Source organism: Ochotona curzoniae, unplaced genomic scaffold (genome assembly GCF_017591425.1).
Source record: "Ochotona curzoniae isolate NIBS_2020 unplaced genomic scaffold, NIBS_Ocur_1.0 contig_3622, whole genome shotgun sequence".
Lineage (NCBI taxonomy): Eukaryota > Metazoa > Chordata > Mammalia > Lagomorpha > Ochotonidae > Ochotona > Ochotona curzoniae.
Window position 1 is genome coordinate 269,138 of NW_024465926.1, and position 15,067 is coordinate 284,204.

The 15,067-nt window shown below is 62.1% G+C and overlaps 3 protein-coding genes across 4 annotated transcripts in view; 1 reads left to right on the top strand and 2 right to left on the bottom strand.

Moving 5' to 3' along the window:
• CDK10 (cyclin dependent kinase 10) overlaps positions 1 to 14,547 on the bottom strand; it is a 29,312-nt gene extending 14,765 nt beyond the window's left edge. For both annotated transcript variants that reach the window (XM_040982212.1, XM_040982210.1), the window contains exons 1-2: positions 14,536 to 14,547; positions 9,644 to 9,651 (exon numbers count right to left, since the gene is read on the bottom strand). The gene's annotated coding sequence lies outside the window, so the exon portion shown is untranslated. The remainder of the gene's footprint in view (positions 1 to 9,643; positions 9,652 to 14,535) is intronic.
• Positions 1,581 to 6,984, top strand: CHMP1A (charged multivesicular body protein 1A). Its single transcript, XM_040982214.1, has 7 exons — positions 1,581 to 1,643; positions 2,672 to 2,691; positions 3,450 to 3,527; positions 4,310 to 4,456; positions 4,808 to 4,936; positions 5,253 to 5,440; positions 5,783 to 6,984. The coding sequence occupies exons 1-7, from the start codon at positions 1,637 to 1,639 to the stop codon at positions 5,802 to 5,804; spliced, it is 591 nt and encodes a 196-aa protein (XP_040838148.1). The 5' UTR covers positions 1,581 to 1,636; the 3' UTR covers positions 5,805 to 6,984.
• On the bottom strand, positions 9,036 to 14,129 carry DPEP1 (dipeptidase 1). The gene is made up of 10 exons (XM_040982208.1): positions 13,980 to 14,129; positions 11,818 to 11,950; positions 11,530 to 11,662; positions 11,285 to 11,435; positions 11,127 to 11,196; positions 10,782 to 10,958; positions 9,763 to 9,847; positions 9,609 to 9,684; positions 9,347 to 9,482; positions 9,036 to 9,200 (listed from the first exon to the last, which is right to left on the bottom strand). The coding sequence occupies exons 1-10, from the start codon at positions 14,081 to 14,083 to the stop codon at positions 9,036 to 9,038; spliced, it is 1,230 nt and encodes a 409-aa protein (XP_040838142.1). The 5' UTR covers positions 14,084 to 14,129.
• Positions 14,548 to 15,067: the final 520 nt, after the last annotated feature.

The window sequence follows — 15,067 nt, forward strand, 5'->3', positions numbered from 1 at the left end:
TCTCACCCAAAAAGGTCCTTCAATTTTCCTCTTCCAAATTGCTTGGTCTCAGCCCCCTCACTTACCTGCAAGTACAGTGGCCTTGTCAGTGCAAGTCCTCCAGAAGTAATTCCTCAGCTGAAACTTACCCCCCCGTGGTGTCCCCTTCCCACACACCCCATGCTCCCCTTCCTGAGCAATCCAGATCCCCGCCCCCCACCAACCTGCAAGCACATGGGTTTCCAAGCCCAACTCTTCCAGCAGGGCAGTGTGCCGGCCCTGCCTGCCCACCTGGGACCCCTGCACATGCACGGGTCTCCAGACCTGGCCCCCAGCATGTCATGTCAGCATGCCAGCCTGGGACCCTACCTCTCACCCACCCAGGTCCCAAGCATGTGTACCAGCCGCAGGCCCACTCAGCTGGGCATGGTGCTCAGCCAAGACGGCAACTTGACATCCATGGAATGCAGCCAGCTTCCTCACTAAACGCGGCCGGCAGGGTTGGGACCCTGTCACACATTCTTGTATAGCTTTTACAAGCACACTAAGTTAACAGCTCTGGATCTTGGTGAATACAGTGTCATGCTTATAATACTTCTGGATTTAACTGCATTTTCTTCGCTTATTAAATATTTTTCCTTTTTTGTATAGACCATCATGAAGCCCATGTTCATGCACTGAAAACCATGGCCTTGGCACTCGGCTCTCTCGTGCTGGCATCCCTGTGCCCACCTCCACACGGCACAGCCTTCCCCGTGCCCACCCCGTGCACTGCTTCACCCCACCCCGAATCACAGGGAGCCCCTGGCCTGGCCCAGCCTTGAGAAAGTAACATCTTTACTGGAAGAAGGGCTGCAGAGCAGGAGAGAGCCCGATTGCTCCTCCAAGGCTAGTCCACGCCCCGGGCTCTGCCACAGGCCGGGCAGTGGGGGTCGGCGTGTGACCTGGCTGAGCAGGCCTCCCCACGCGTGGCCCGCGCACGCCCGGCTCCTTTAGAACCCAGCACGGTGTCCCCAGGCCCAGGTCGCGTCGGGGGTCGCAGCGCTTGCCCTCCTCAGCGCCCACTCCTCCACTCGCTCGGAACTCGTCGTGTGCACTCGCCAGGGTCGCTCTGCCGCCGGGGCCACGCGCGTCCCCCGCGCCCGCAGCCTCGCCGCCGCTCCCTACCTTCGGACTGCGGGGAAGACGGCCGCTGGCGGCCGGGCCCCGGGACCACGAGCACGCCGTCGGCGGGCTGCCTGGCGTCCTGGGGGCTGCCGTCCGCCGGCCTGTCCTTGCCCCTGGGTGCCGCGCCGGCGGCTCCCTTCTTCTCCTCACCTGAAACGCACGGGGCCGTCAGCGCCCGGCCCGCGCCAGGCTCCGCTCCTGCCTCCCGCCGGCCCGAGCCTTTACCTTTCCTGTGCTTGGGCTTGCTTTTGGAAAGGCCCATGGGTGAGCCCGCCGCCCCCGCCGGCGCAGGCCCGGGCGCCCCCCGCGCGCTCGCCGCCCCGACCCCGACTGCCTCACAAAGGGGGCGAGAGCGCGCGTCCCGGCGGCGGCGCGGGTCGCCGAGCAACCGGCTCCGGGCCGCGCGCCCTCTCGCGAGAACTGGCGACCGGAAGGCCCGCGGGGCGGAGCTGGCCGGCGCGATCGTCTCGGCTCGGCCGCCGGACCGACCATGGAGGGTGAGGCGGCCCCTTCGGGCGGCCGGGGGCGCGGGGTCTCCAGGGCGCGCGGCGCGGCGCGGCGGCCGGAGGAGCGGCCCGTGGGTCAGCGCGCGGAGTGCGGGAGGCCACAGGCAGCGCCCGGCTTCAGGAGCTTTCCTGACGGCCGGCAGTCCGCTCCGACGTCGGTTCCCTGGGAGGAGGGAGTGGGCCCTGGGTGCTGTGTGCACAGTCCCCGGCTTCCTGCCCTAGCCAGGCGGCATTCGGGCAGCACTGAGCCGGGAACTGCCCCGGGCCGGACTGCAGGCTTACCCCTGGTGGCTGATGACCACTGTCCAGTGACCTGTGCGCTGGGAAGGGCCCCGGGGTCTCAGTGAGGATGCCCCGGTCGTCTCCGGGGTCACACTAACTTTTAAGAAGGCGTGGTAACTCAGACAGCTCTTCCATCCCCTGCTTTACTGCCCCAAATGGCCAGGCCAGAGCCAGGTGTCCGGAACTCGAGCTAGGTCTCCAAGGGTCCAACTTTCTGCGCACATTAGCAAGGAGCAGCACCAGAAATTGTGCACGCCTAAACTGTCACATCCATGGGGTACCAGTGTCCCCGCTGGAGGCAAACCCTGCTGCTGCATGCCAGGGCCAGAGCTGTCCACTGACTACACTGCTGGACCTGCCTGGCCTGTTCTCCGGCTCCTTCTGTCCACCACCCGTTGGAAGTGCTGTTTGTCAGATTTCCTGGACCCAGTGCAGTGGCTCAACTGGCTAATGCTCTCTTGCAAGCGCCAGGATCCCATATGGGTATCTGACTCCTGGACAGCCCAAAGCCTTGGGAGGCGCAGAAGCAGCTCCTGGCTCCTGATAGGGTCGGCTCAGCTCTGGCTGTTGCAGCCATTTGGGGAGTGAATCAGCCGATGGTTCGCTGTCTCACCTTCTCTCTGTAAATATAGCTTCCCAGCAACAACAAAACAAAAATAGATAAATCTCTGAAAAAAAGAGAGAAATGCCATTTGTCATATTTTTTGAAAACCTCAGGCTCTCTTTTTTCTTTGCAGATACGCTATTCCAGTTGAAGGTACGTAATGAGTGACCATTCCCCCACAGCCCTGGCATGCACAGAGTTGGGGATGGTGGACTGGACCGGCTGAGCGGCGACCACACATTTCTCGGGCTGCCAGCCAGAGTGTGTGCTGGGGCAGGCTGGGTGGCTTGCTGGTTCTCTGCTTGTCCTGGGCAGGGTGGAAGCAGGTGCCTCAGGCACAACTGGGTGCCTTGTGCACGCTTTGGCGGTCCACTCGGAGCCTGAAACCCTGTAACATGGCACCTGGAGGACAGCTTTGCCCCTTGCCTGCCGTGGTGTCTCTGTCTCTGGTCTGCCGTGCACGTGGCCAGGGTTGGCATTTCCTGGTTTACCTGGTTCTCAGGTGGAACACTCGCTCGTCCCACTGCCCCCGGGAGCAGTGACGGGCCATGGCTTCCTGCAGATTGCAGACATGGAGGCCAGCATAAGCGCCGTAGGCTCCACGGGAAACACGTTTAGTGTCCCTGGTGGCCTCCAGTGTGGCCACTCAGTGGCCTGAGCCAGGATCTCTGGAGTCCCGGGGGCATCAGTGCTGCCCTCTGAGCCTCCTCCCTGCTCCATGGGAAGGTCTGGGCAGGACTGACGGGCCTCTGACCCCAGAGGCGGGGTCTCCTTCCTGCAGCCCGGAGCACAGCCACAGCTGGCTGTCTTCTCTGGCCGAGGCTGGGAACCAGAGTGGGGAGGGGTGTAGGGCATAGGGCACAGAGGGTGGGCTCGGCCTGTCTGACTTGGCTATTGTGGCTCTTGCACAGTTCACAGCAAAGCAGCTGGAGAAGCTAGCCAAGAAGGCGGAGAAGGATGCCAAGGCTGAGCAAGCCAGGGTGAAGAAGGTGAGGCTGGGCTGGGCACACCCTCTCCACTCTGTGATCTGTTCTTTGGTGCGGGTGCTTCCTGCTTCTTGGGTCTTGCAAAGTCTGCTTCCACACAGGTGACAGGCACGGTCCAGGCAGGTAACTCCGCCACCCTCCTGGCCCTCTGAGGAGATGACTGCGACGTGCCTGTTCTTCCTCTGTGGCCATTCCTGTGATTCACTTCTGAGTTGCTGAACTTTGTCCCCCATTGTGTAGGAAATGGGCATCTAGATGACCCTGCCCATCTCACGGCTTTTGGCTAGCTTCTTCCTTTGGAGCCTGTGCCTTGGGTGTCTGTGGGCTGGGGAACGGCTGGAGGCTCACTTAGGGGTCCCCTGCCCTCTTGAAGGTGTGTTCAAGAGATGTGCCAAGCAGGAAGGGGGCAGGGCATCCGCTCCCCTCAGGGGAGTTTTTCAGCCAAACGCAGTCAGCTTGCCTGGCATTGGGTTCTCTAACTCCTCACCCAAGCTCAGGTTGCCCAGGGCAGACAGCAGCCCACGTGCGGCTCTGCCTCCTGTGGCCTCTGAATGCTGTCCGCCCTGCCCCTGGCTCCGTGAGGTACTGGTGTGAGCTCTGGCATGCTGCCACTGCTCTCCCTGGGTGCTTGCGCTCCCGACTCCCCAGGCCGCTGCCTTTGACAGAGCATGCAGGCACATCTGATGGGTGCAGCTGCGGAGCTGTGAGCCAGTGATGCAGGGCCGGCAGTTTGTACAAACCGACCAGTGCGCTCTCCCAGCTGGTATATCTCCCCTGTCTTTTAGGCCCTTCAGCAGAAAAACGTGGAGTGTGCCCGAGTGTATGCTGAGAATGCCATCCGCAAGAAGAATGAAGGCGTGAATTGGCTCCGCATGGCGTCCCGCGTGGACGCGGTGGCCTCCAAGGTGCAGACGGCCGTGACCATGAAAGGGGTGAGTAGGAAGGATCTGGCAGTGTGTGGAGTGACCCCAGAACGGGATCTGCTGGCTGGATCTAGGGCAGTTCCCAGCAAGTCCTGGTGTGCTGTGCACACAGGCGAGGCAAGGCTGGCTTCCCACTGCACCATCCCACAAGGTGCAGAAACTGTGTGGCCAGACCTGTCCTGGTTTGGGCAGGGACAGTCTTGTCAGTCCCCATGCTCTGCCATCTGTTCTCGAGTGACCCTCACACTGAGGTTCCTGTGCTTGTCCTGAGCACCCTGGCCTGGCTCCTGACATGTCAGAAGATCTGTTCCTGGCAGGTTCTTTAATCTTGCCCTCTCACTCAACTCGCCTCTTTCCCAGGTGACTAAGAACATGGCCCAGGTGACCAAAGCCTTGGACAAGGCCCTGAGCACCATGGACCTGCAGAAGGTCTCTGCTGTGATGGACAGGTTCGAGCAGCAGGTGCAGAACCTGGATGTGCACACGTCGGTAGGTGACCCTGGCGGTCTGGGGCCAGGGGCGTTCTCCGGGAGCCTCCTCTGCGCTGGGTCCCAGCCAAGGCCTACCACCTCTTTCTGGGCTGCCCAGATGGTGAATAAGCACGGAGGTGTGGGAACTACCCACCCAGAGCGGGTGGACATGGGTGTGTGGGAGGAAGGGCTGCCTGTGGAGGTGAGTGAGCCAGAGAACACACCTTCAAGAGGGCAATGTGAGAAGGCCAGTGTGGGCGAGAGTCCGGTGAGACAGCGGAGCCCCTGGGTCCTTGCCAGGGGCTTCGAGGCCTGAGGTTCCGCCTCTCCCCCAGGTGATGGAGGACTCCATGAGCTCAGCCACCACTCTGACCACACCTCAGGAGCAGGTGGACAGCCTCATCATGCAGATTGCCGAGGAGAACGGGCTGGAGGTGCTGGACCAGCTCAGCCAGCTGCCCGAGGGCGCCTCTGCTGTGGGGGAGAGCTCTGTGCGCAGCCAGGAGGACCAGCTGTCGCGGAGGTAAGACAGCTGTGATGCTGAGGTGGGAGGGTGGTCCTGGGCCGGGACCCCACACAGCTCCCTCCTGTGTACTGGTGCCTCGCCCACCCCAGCCCAGGGCCAGGCTTGCACAGAAGGTTCCTGAATGGGCATCAGCCATGGGGCCCCCCGCAGAGCTCACAGGAAAGGAACTCTGCCCTTCCTCATGGGAGACTTGCAAGGAGGACATTCTGCAAGAGCTGGCACTAAGAGACAGAAGTGTCCTCAGGCTGTGGGTGGGAGGGGGCGCACACGTGCCCCCTTTTAGCAGCTAACACACTGTGTGGGGATGGTCACTCATCCAGTTTTGTTGTGGATTTCCAGGTTGGCTGCCTTGAGGAATTAGCCACGCCCTCCTCGTGCACTGCCTCCCCTGCCCTTCCCCACTGCGTCTTGCCTTCCTACTGACCCTGCTGGGCGACAGCCCCGCCTCTCAGCTGCTGTCACCTGCCAGGCCTCCGTGGCCTTTGGAACCCTTCCCGTTCTCTTGGGTTGGACGGCACATCTGTTCCACCACTGTTTGCACTTCCGTGACTTTGGGCCGGCCACAGGGACGCTGGCCGAGCTCCCCTTGGCCTTCAGCCTCCGTGAACTTCAGCCTAGCACAGTGAGGGCCAGGCAGCTCCTGGAGTCTCTCCTTCTCCCACTTCAGCAGGGAGCATCCCCACCTGTGGCCGGTGTGTGCTGGGGACATGGCAGACAGCGGTCTCCTCCTCTTGGCTCCCTTGGCTCTTCAGGGTGCCCAGACCACAGGGGCAGGACTGGCATCCACTTCCAGGTGCCCACTCTGGGGGTCAGCCTTGCCGAGCAGCTGCCTCTAGGTGTGCTTGGAACTCTGCCGAGGGCCCCAGCAGGTGTGTGTTCGTGCCCTCATCACTCCAGGAAGCCCTCCCAGCACAGAGGGCAGGAGCTTTGCCTGTGGCCAGCAGTGGTGGCTGCAAAGACTGCATGCTGCCGTATCCACGGTGGAACAGCTGGCAGCAGCTCGTTGAGGACATGCTGGCTTCACCTGAGAGGGCCTTGGGCAGAGGTTACTGTCTTGTTTCTTCTGTTTCCTAAAGTTTACTTCGTTTCTGTGACGTTCATGGGACTTGTTTTTGCCAAAGTAGAAAGCAAGTGGCAGACAAAGGTGTTGGGTCTAAGCTGCCTCCGTGTGACCAGTGCTGCCCGTGCCTGGACAGCCTGAGGCTGGCTGTGGTGCGGCCAAGGAGACCCTTCCCCTGGCCAGCCCCCCTTTATCTGGACTTTGGAGCCCCTAGGGTTTGGAGTTGGGAGCTGATGTTGAGGGAAAGGGCAGCACAGGTGGCTTTTGGAGTTGGGGGTCAAGGCAATGTCTAGCCATGGTCTCCTCGGGACTCCCCCAATCTGACCCACACTGAATGTGAAGAAGGGGGTGCTGATGTCTCCTGTGGCAGACAGCCTCAGGGCCCAGGAATGCAGGAGCTGGGGCACAGATGGGGTCTGTGGAGGGAGGTGGGTGCCTGCCTATCTGCTCAATGTCAGAAGTAAAGATGGCTCTCTGGAAACATATTCTCAGACTTTGCTTTGGCGCTTTAGGGAGGCTGGGAAGCGTGGGTGAGGCCCCACCCACACAAGTTAGTCCCAGTACGTGCAAGAGGTGGACTGTGTGAGAATGCAGACTCCCAGGCCTCGCTAGACCTGAATCTGCACTTCCCATTTCTGTTTCTTAGTTTGAGAGACTTTCCTGCCGGCTGACAGCCTCGATCACGATGGCCTGAGCAGGACCACCCCATGAGCTGGAATCCAGTCCAGGTCTCCATGGGGGGAACAGTGACCCCCTCGAGCCATCACCAGCCTCCTTCTAGGAGACAGGAATCACACATCCATACCACTCAGCCAGATGCCTGTCCCCAAAGTTTATTTTACTTTGAAGGAATCAGACTAAGTTGTTGGAGAAGTTTCATTTACCTCATACCCATCTTTCCCAGACTAACTTCCTAGCCAGCCATGTAACTGCTCATGCCCAACAGATGGGCGTGTACTGGCATATTAGCTTCCCGGTCAGCATGCCGCCGATGACATGTCTACCAGGGGCCCTGACACCGACGTCCCAGCATCTGTACCCTGATGCCCACTGTGGATCTCTGGGCACATGCACGGTAACAAAGCTGCATGCACACCGAGTCTGCAGGGTGTCTGGGCTCTCGCCCTTCCCACTGCAGTCTCAATCCCAGGGATGCTGAAGAGCAGACCTGGGAGTGACGCGTGCTTACTGCCACTGCTGTCACTGCCGACCCGCCTTTGGCACATGACCTCCACACACTGGCTCGCTGCCGGCTCCGATTCACCTCTGCCCACTTGCTGTGCATGCAAAGCGGCTTCAGCAGTGCAGGCCACACCCCAGTCTCTCAGGATGGTTGAGCTCTGAGACCTGGTGTGATGTGACACCTCAGCTCCAGCTGCCCCGTCCCTTTGGGGGGCCCAGGGGTGCCACCCACCAGGCATCCCCTGCCTCTACAGCCAGAGGCGGGAGTAGAGGCCTGTGAAAGCCGGAGTTCTGGGTTGGCAGGGGAGGATGGAGCCTCTTTCTGGGAGCTTTTGGTGTGATGGTAAGGCAGTTTAGTATTCACATCAGAGCTGTTAGCAAACTAGCTGCAATGCCTTTGCATCCCACCAGGGGGTCCCTTCCACTGTGGCCTGAGAGTATGGGGAAAACCCTTTGCAGTGCACTGATCCCAGTTAAACCTCCTCGTGGTGCTGTGGCTCAGGCAGAACTCAGGACAGCATATCCCACTGCGGTAGCCTGGCCTTGGGGACTCCAGAATCCAACGGCTTCACGTACTCAACCCCTTCCTGCTGCTCTTCCTCAGGGCAGATGCCAGAATACATCAATAAGGCAACAGCTCAGGTACGGTCCTCCCCGACACACTGGCTGTGCTGATCCGAGGAATTCCTGGCCTATCCCGACCTCAAGATCCCTGCACACCCTGTGGCAGGATGCCAGCCACTCTACCACAGAGGAAGTGCCTCTGTGTGGGGACCTGCTCTAGGGAGAGGTGACCTGGTTTCCACCCCAACCACCAAGGGAAAGATCTGCAAATGCAGAGTTCCAGGCCCTGCCAGGCAGGCTGGCGTATGTGAGCGCAGACAGAATGCACACGTCTGCCTTAAGGCGTGTGTGAGTGTGCCTGTGGGAATGAAATGTGATCACCTGCATGAATTTGGGATCCGTGTAAGCCTCATGGGGGGGAGGCATGCCAACAAGGACCCAGGTACAAGTGGACCCTGGAGACCAGCCTGTGTTCAAGGCGCCCAGGCACCACCTGCAAAGCACTCCCAAACATCTAGGGTTCTAGCCTTCAGCCCCCCAATGGGGCTGGGGGGACTGGCCTGCTCTGAGGGCTGGCAGGGGGCTCTGCTCACACAGCCACCCTTGGGGGTGGTCTAGGCACCGACAACACACCCTCAGACCTTGATGGGCTCTTGCTTTTATTGCTGGCTCAAGGTACCCTGTGCCCTGAGCTGAGGATCCTGCTCCCACGCCCACCCCCGCCCAAAGCTGGGCTCAGGGCCGTGCTCCAGAGACAGCGGGCTTGTGAACAGGCAGCTGTGCGAGTCACAGAAGGTACAGGCTGAGCAGCGGCAGACTGAGAGCAGCCAGCAGGGCCCTCGACGCGTGGTGGCTGGGGGCTGCTGAGTAGCCATACTGCGTCCTACAGGAGCCGCCCAGCTGCTCCAGGGCGATGGGCTCCTCCTCCGGGATCTGTGCCAGGTTTTTCACCTGAGGATAGACCCAGGTTGGGCAGCCTAAGGGGGAGCCCCCACCGATCCTCACCTGAGGAAGATCCGACCACAGCCTGCGGGCCCTCACCCCTCCTCACCTGAATACAGCTCTGCAACAGCCTGGGCGTCCCCACCCCTCCTCACCTGCTCCACTGCCCGGAAGACCCTCAGCAGGTTATCAGCCAGGGCACCCTTGACCTCTGCCTCTGTCCAGTTCCTCCTGAGCAGTTCAGCGATCAGGTCTGGGTACTTGGACACGTCCTCCAGCCCCACAGGAAGCCTGTACCGGGGTGAGCAAGGGGCTCTTCACTGGCAGCTATCCCCAGGGCCTCACCCAGGTACACGGCCCCTCCTCTAGGCTCGCTGGCCATGTGGCTGTCCACAGGACACAGGTCCCACCGCTTACCTGCTGACACCGTCATAGTCCCCACCGAAGCCGACAGCCGCCGCTCCTGCCACGTTCTTGATGTAGTCCAGGTGGTCTGCAGGGGAGCAGCAGGTGAGTTCCAGGCAAGACTGTGGGTTTCTGCCACTGCCGTGGCTCCCCACACCTCACCTACCCGCCACCTGGGACAGGCTGGCCTCGGACGAGCAGGAGACATAGTCATTGTAGAAGTTCACCATCACCAAGCTGTTTGTTTGCTTCTGATGGGGAAGAAGAGACCACTGAAGCGGGGCAGAACCCCACCCTCACACTCCCCAGCCCGCCACCTGGCCCACACCCCAGCCCACACCCCAGCCCTCATGCCCCTCAGCCCGCCCCCAGCCCTCATGCCCCCCAGCCCACACCCCAGCCCTCATGCCCCCCAGCCCTCATGTCCCCCCGGCCCACACCCCAGCCCACACCCCAGCCCTCATGCCCCCCGGCCCACACCCCAACCCTCATGCCCCCCGGCCCACACCCCAACCCTCATGTCCCCCCGGCCCACACCCCAGCCCTCATGCCCCCCAGCCCTCATGTCCCCCAGCCCCCATGCCCCACAGCCCACCCCCGGTCCACACCCCAGCCCTCATGCCCCCCAGCCCACACCCCAGCCCTCATGCCCCCCAGCCCTCATGTCCCCCAGCCCTCATGCCCCCCAGCCCACACCCCAGCCCTCATGCCCCCGAGCCCTCATGTCCCCCAGCCCTCATGCCCCCCAGCCCACACCCCAGCCCACACCCCAGCCCTCATGTCCCCCTGGCCCACACCCCAGCCCTCATGCCCCCCAGCCCTCATGTCCCCCAGCTCCCATGCCCCACAGCCCGCCCCCAGCCCTCATGCTCCCCAGCCTTCATGTCCCCCCGGCCCACACCCCAGCCCACACCCCAGCCCTCATGCCCCCCGGCCCACACCCCAACCCTCATGCCCCCCTGGCCCACACCCCAGCCCTCATGCCCCCCAGCCCTCATGTCCCCCAGCCCTCATGCCCCCCAACCCTCATGCCCCCCGGCCCACACCCCAGCCCTCATGCCCTCCGGCCCGCCCCCCAGCCCACACCCCAGCCCTCATGCTCCCTAGCCCACACCCCAGCCCCCATGCCCCACAGCCCACCCCCGGTCCACACCCCAACCCTCATGCCCCCAGCCCGCCCCGCACCACCAGCTCCAGCACATCGTCCGGAACGTTGCGTTTGTGCGCACACAGGCTGAAGGCAGAGGAGTGGCTGAAGATGACCGGGGCCGTGGACAGCCGCAGCGCGGCCTTCATGGTGGCCACAGACACGTGGGCCAAGTCGATCATCACACCCAGGCGGTTCATCTCCTTCACCACACGCTGGGGGAGGCAAGGACAGGGGTGGGGGCAAGGACCAGGCACTAACCTTTGAGGGGGCCACTGAGGATTCTCCACTCAGGGCACCAGTGGGCCCTGGGAGCAGGGCTGCTGCTGGCAGTCCTGGCCACTGCCCACTGGGGGCACCAGGTTCTGCCCACTCCAGCTCACCTGTCCAAAGGCTGACAGTCCTTGACTCTGGGCCTGGTCGTCCCCTTGGTCCACCAGCCAGTTGTCAGCCCTAGGAGGGCAGAGAACAAGTGCCAAGCAGGGTTGCAGAGTGTCTGCCCCTACCCCACGCCCAGGGCCCGCATCGCTGGGGAGCTCACCAGGGTGTGTTGCAGCTGTGGGTGAGTGTGAGGTAGCGCATGCCCAGATGGTAGAGTGCCCGCAGGACGCCCAGGCTGCTGTCGATGGAGTGTCCACCCTCCACACCAATCAGACTGGCCACCTTCTTCTCTTGGAAAGCCTGCTCTATGCCTGTGGGGAGAAAACCGGGAGTGAGGGCCGCAGCCCCGGGTGTGCAGCAGCCAGGCAGCACCCAGGCAGCACCCAGGCTGGGCCACGGACCCACCTGCACTGTCAGTGACGCACAGGAAGGTCTCGGGGTACAGCTGACACATCCGGTGGACCACGTCCATCTGCTCCAGGGTCCTCTTGACACTGTCTTTGTTCTGGGTGTCGCAGGGCACGTATGCAGACCAGAACTGGGGGCCGGGGGGCAAGAGCTGACGGTTCCCTGCATACAGGGACTCCCCTTCCCTGTCACCATACGCACCCCTGTGGGAGCCCTGGCTGCTATTCCCACCCAGGGCCTTGGCAGGCTCAGAGAAGAGAGGGCCCCCCAGTGGTGGGGTTATACCTGGCCCCCCACAAAGCCAGCCTTCAGCTTGGGGATGTTGGTGTGCGTGTCAGCCAGAACAGTCAGGTTAGCCTTCGCATCCAGCAACCGATTGTTGAATTGTTTCAGCAGCTGCCAGGGCAGGTCATTGTGCCTGGGAGGGCAGGGACACGACCACTTGCACCGGGGCCTTCCCTCCACTTCCTGCTGCTTCCTGCGGCTCCTGGGTTCAGGACTGAACCCCGGCCCCAGCCAAGCAGCACAGAGCTCACAATGGCTCCCTGAGCCCAGTGGGCTGTCTGCCAGGCGGGGGTGGGAAGGCGTGGGATGGCTGAGTGGAAGGAGAGCCTCCTGGTAGGCAGGGCTGGGACGGCACATACAGGGCTTAGCCAGGTGGCCCAGGGAGAGGCTGGGCTTTTGAGGGTCTCTCACGAGCGGCCAGGGAAGGGTGTGCCAATGGTGGGAGCTCAATGGGTCCAGCAGAGTAGACGGTCCATGGGAGGCCTGGCAGCTCCCCGAATGGAGGGAGGGGAAGGATGGGGGACGGCAGCAGGAGTCGGGGAAACTGAGCACAGCCTGGAGGGGGCTTTGCCTGGCACCCCTGCCTGCAGGATGGCTGAGCCTAACCAGCCCCTCTCCTTGAGAAGTGTTCTCTGGTGAAGCAATGTGTGCGCCCCTTGGGACCCATCCCCACCAGTTTGCCTCTCAAGCTGCTGCCCTAGCGTCTCCTTAGAAGACAAATCATGAGGGCAATGAGTCATGACCGCCACTGTGGGCCCCACTTAACTACAGGACACAGACAGCCCTGGCCCAGGAGGTGGCCCTGAGCTGCACTGCCCTCCCAGCCCAGGGGGCAGCTCCAAGCCGCACTGCCCTCCCAGCCCAGGGGGTGGCTCAGAGCCACACTGCCCTCCCAGCCCAGGGGGCAGCTCCAAGCCGCACTGCCCTCCCAGCCCAGGGGGTGGCTCAGAGCCACATTGCCCTCCCAGCCCAGGGGGCAGCTCCAAGCCGCACTGCCCTCCCAGCCCAGGGGCAGCTCCAAGGGGGGTGGCTCTGAGCTGGCAGTCCTCCCAGCCCAGGAGGTGGCACTGAGTCGCACTATCCTCCCAGCCCCTAGGGACAGCCACTCCTGCAGAGGCAGCCACCAGTTCTTCCTGTTTTGGAACCCAAGCTGCTGTCCTGCCCTGTTCCCCACCGCTGGCAGACCTCCTGTCAGCTTGCAGGGGCATCTGCACAGGCATCACCATCTGAGAAGGGGCACCTCCCTCTAGGAAGGCACGATGGGGCAGCCAATGTCAGCCAGTGTTTGTCTGAAGGTCAGATCTAATCAGAACTCCTTATCAGATCCTGTCTATGTAGCCTGGGCAGGGTCCTCTCATGAGACAATAGGAAGTCTGGCAAGAACCCCCACCAGCCCCACAGCACTGAGAACTCCCCTGTAGCCGGGTGTGACCAGGGGACTAAGTTCAGTCCTGACCTTTTCTCCCTGCTTCCTCCATGTCTGGCTCCTCTCTACCACTGCCACTCCAGCATGGGAGCCATGAGGAGAGGTGTGCAGGGGCAGTGGGCCCCAGAATAGCAAGGAGCAGATCACGGGGTCCAGGGAGGCCTGGGTCGGATAGACACCGGCCTCACACTTTGCTTAGTGCCTTTGCTCCCACAAAGCCCACCTGCTGTGTGTGGCCTCCGGACCTGGGGAGTGAGGGAAATGGAGGGGCAGTACAGGTAGGGCCAGGACCCATGTCTCACTGCGCCCACAGAAGGTGCAAGGGGCCATTGTGGGACATGGCACTTAGGAGACTCCAGGGCTTGCCTCCCCGGGCAGGGAGCTGCATGGCGCTGACTGGGCAGGCGTGGGATGAGGCACTAGGAAGAGTCTTAGTCAGTGGGAAGAAGAGATCGAGGCCTCTGGAGCCCCACAATCTCAAGGAATCCTGGTAGGGGCAAGTGAGGCAGGGGAGAATGTTGGAGAAGATGCCAGCCAGGGTCTTGCCAGGATGCCTGTGTCTTCCTTGCTGCTGACGGGAGGAAGCTGAGACCCAGAGAAGGAACGAAGCTTTCTCAGGCAGATGGCAGGTGTGGGAAGTAGGGGCCAGGGTGTGAGCTTCCCCACTCCAGCCCCACTGAAGCCGTTGGGGTCCTGGGAGACCCTAGGGAGAACTGAACCTCCGCCAGGCACTCACCCATCAATGACTGGCTTCTCCTGCAGGATCCTCACTGCTTCGTCCCGGAACAAGTCTGCTGCACAGATGGCCACCAGGGGCCACAGCCACAAGCTGGTCCACATGACAAGGCTCCTGGGGATTCCTCTGTGCTGTTCTGGAACCTACAGAGAACCCTGCACCTGCCAGAAAAAAAGCACACAGGCCTTTGGTCAAGCAGATTGCTGCTGCTGGTAGCTCTCTGTTTATAACACACGCGTTCAATGAATAACCAGTGCATTCCCCATGGTGGGTGGGATGGAAGATCCAAACCCAGGGCTGGGTGTTGCTGCCCAGGCCAAAGGAGGCTGGGATCCCAGGCCCAGGGAAGGTCCAGAGCTCAGAGGGTGACATGGGTGAGGCAAAGCAGCCAGGTACACTCCAAGCTGTGCACCGCCCAGATCCCATCGACCTCTCCCTAATGTGTCTGAAGTCTCACTGACCCTCCCGCAGTACACCCTGCCTCCTGTGGATTCCCAACCAGGGTCAGGGGGCCCTGAGCACCCACCTTGGGAAGAGGTGAGTCTGCTGCAGGTACCCGCACTCTTCCCTTTGTGCTCTAGTGAGCCCTGCTGTCACAGCCCTGCTCTCATGCTACCTCCATCTCAATCTCCTGGACAAGAACCTGGAACGTGTATACTCCAGGACAATCTCTCTAAGCCCACAAGGTAACCTGTGGCTCCCATTCTCACAGCAAGGGGCCAGTGGCCAGTGGCCAGTGGCCGGGAGCCCAAGCTGACCCTAGGTGGTACCCAGCTCTCCCGAGGGTCCATCCCACAGGGTCCTGTCCCAGGACTGAATGTGTAGGCCAGCTTGAGCCACTGCCACATGATCATGGCCAGTCCAGGCATAGCATCTGCTCAGCGCTGGCTCTGTGGCCGCCCTGTGTGTGGTCCTAGGACAGGTGCGAGGGCCCCTGAGCCTGCTCCCTTGCTACAGATGGCACTTACAGGGCTGGCTTCTCCCTCTGTGTCCCTCCTCACGCTCCCTATGGGAAGGAGCCAGGGCTCCGGGTGCTCACCTTCCTGCAGCCACCCCTCACCAGGGCACCCTGGGTACCAGGCCATGTG

Coding starts and splice junctions, on each gene's coding strand:
- DPEP1 (XM_040982208.1), bottom strand. CDS start 14,083: ATGTGGACCAGCTTGTGGCTGTGGCCCCTGGTGGCCATCTGTGCAGCA. Junction 11,663..11,817: donor CTGGCTTTGTGGGGGGCCAG/GTATAACCCCAC, acceptor CCCGGCCCCCAG/TTCTGGTCTGCATACGTGCC. Junction 9,483..9,608: donor GACTATGACGGTGTCAGCAG/GTAAGCGGTGGG, acceptor ACCCCGGTACAG/GCTTCCTGTGGGGCTGGAGG.
- CHMP1A (XM_040982214.1), top strand. Junction 3,528..4,309: donor AGCAAGCCAGGGTGAAGAAG/GTGAGGCTGGGC, acceptor CCTGTCTTTTAG/GCCCTTCAGCAGAAAAACGT. Junction 5,441..5,782: donor GAGGACCAGCTGTCGCGGAG/GTAAGACAGCTG, acceptor GTGGATTTCCAG/GTTGGCTGCCTTGAGGAATT.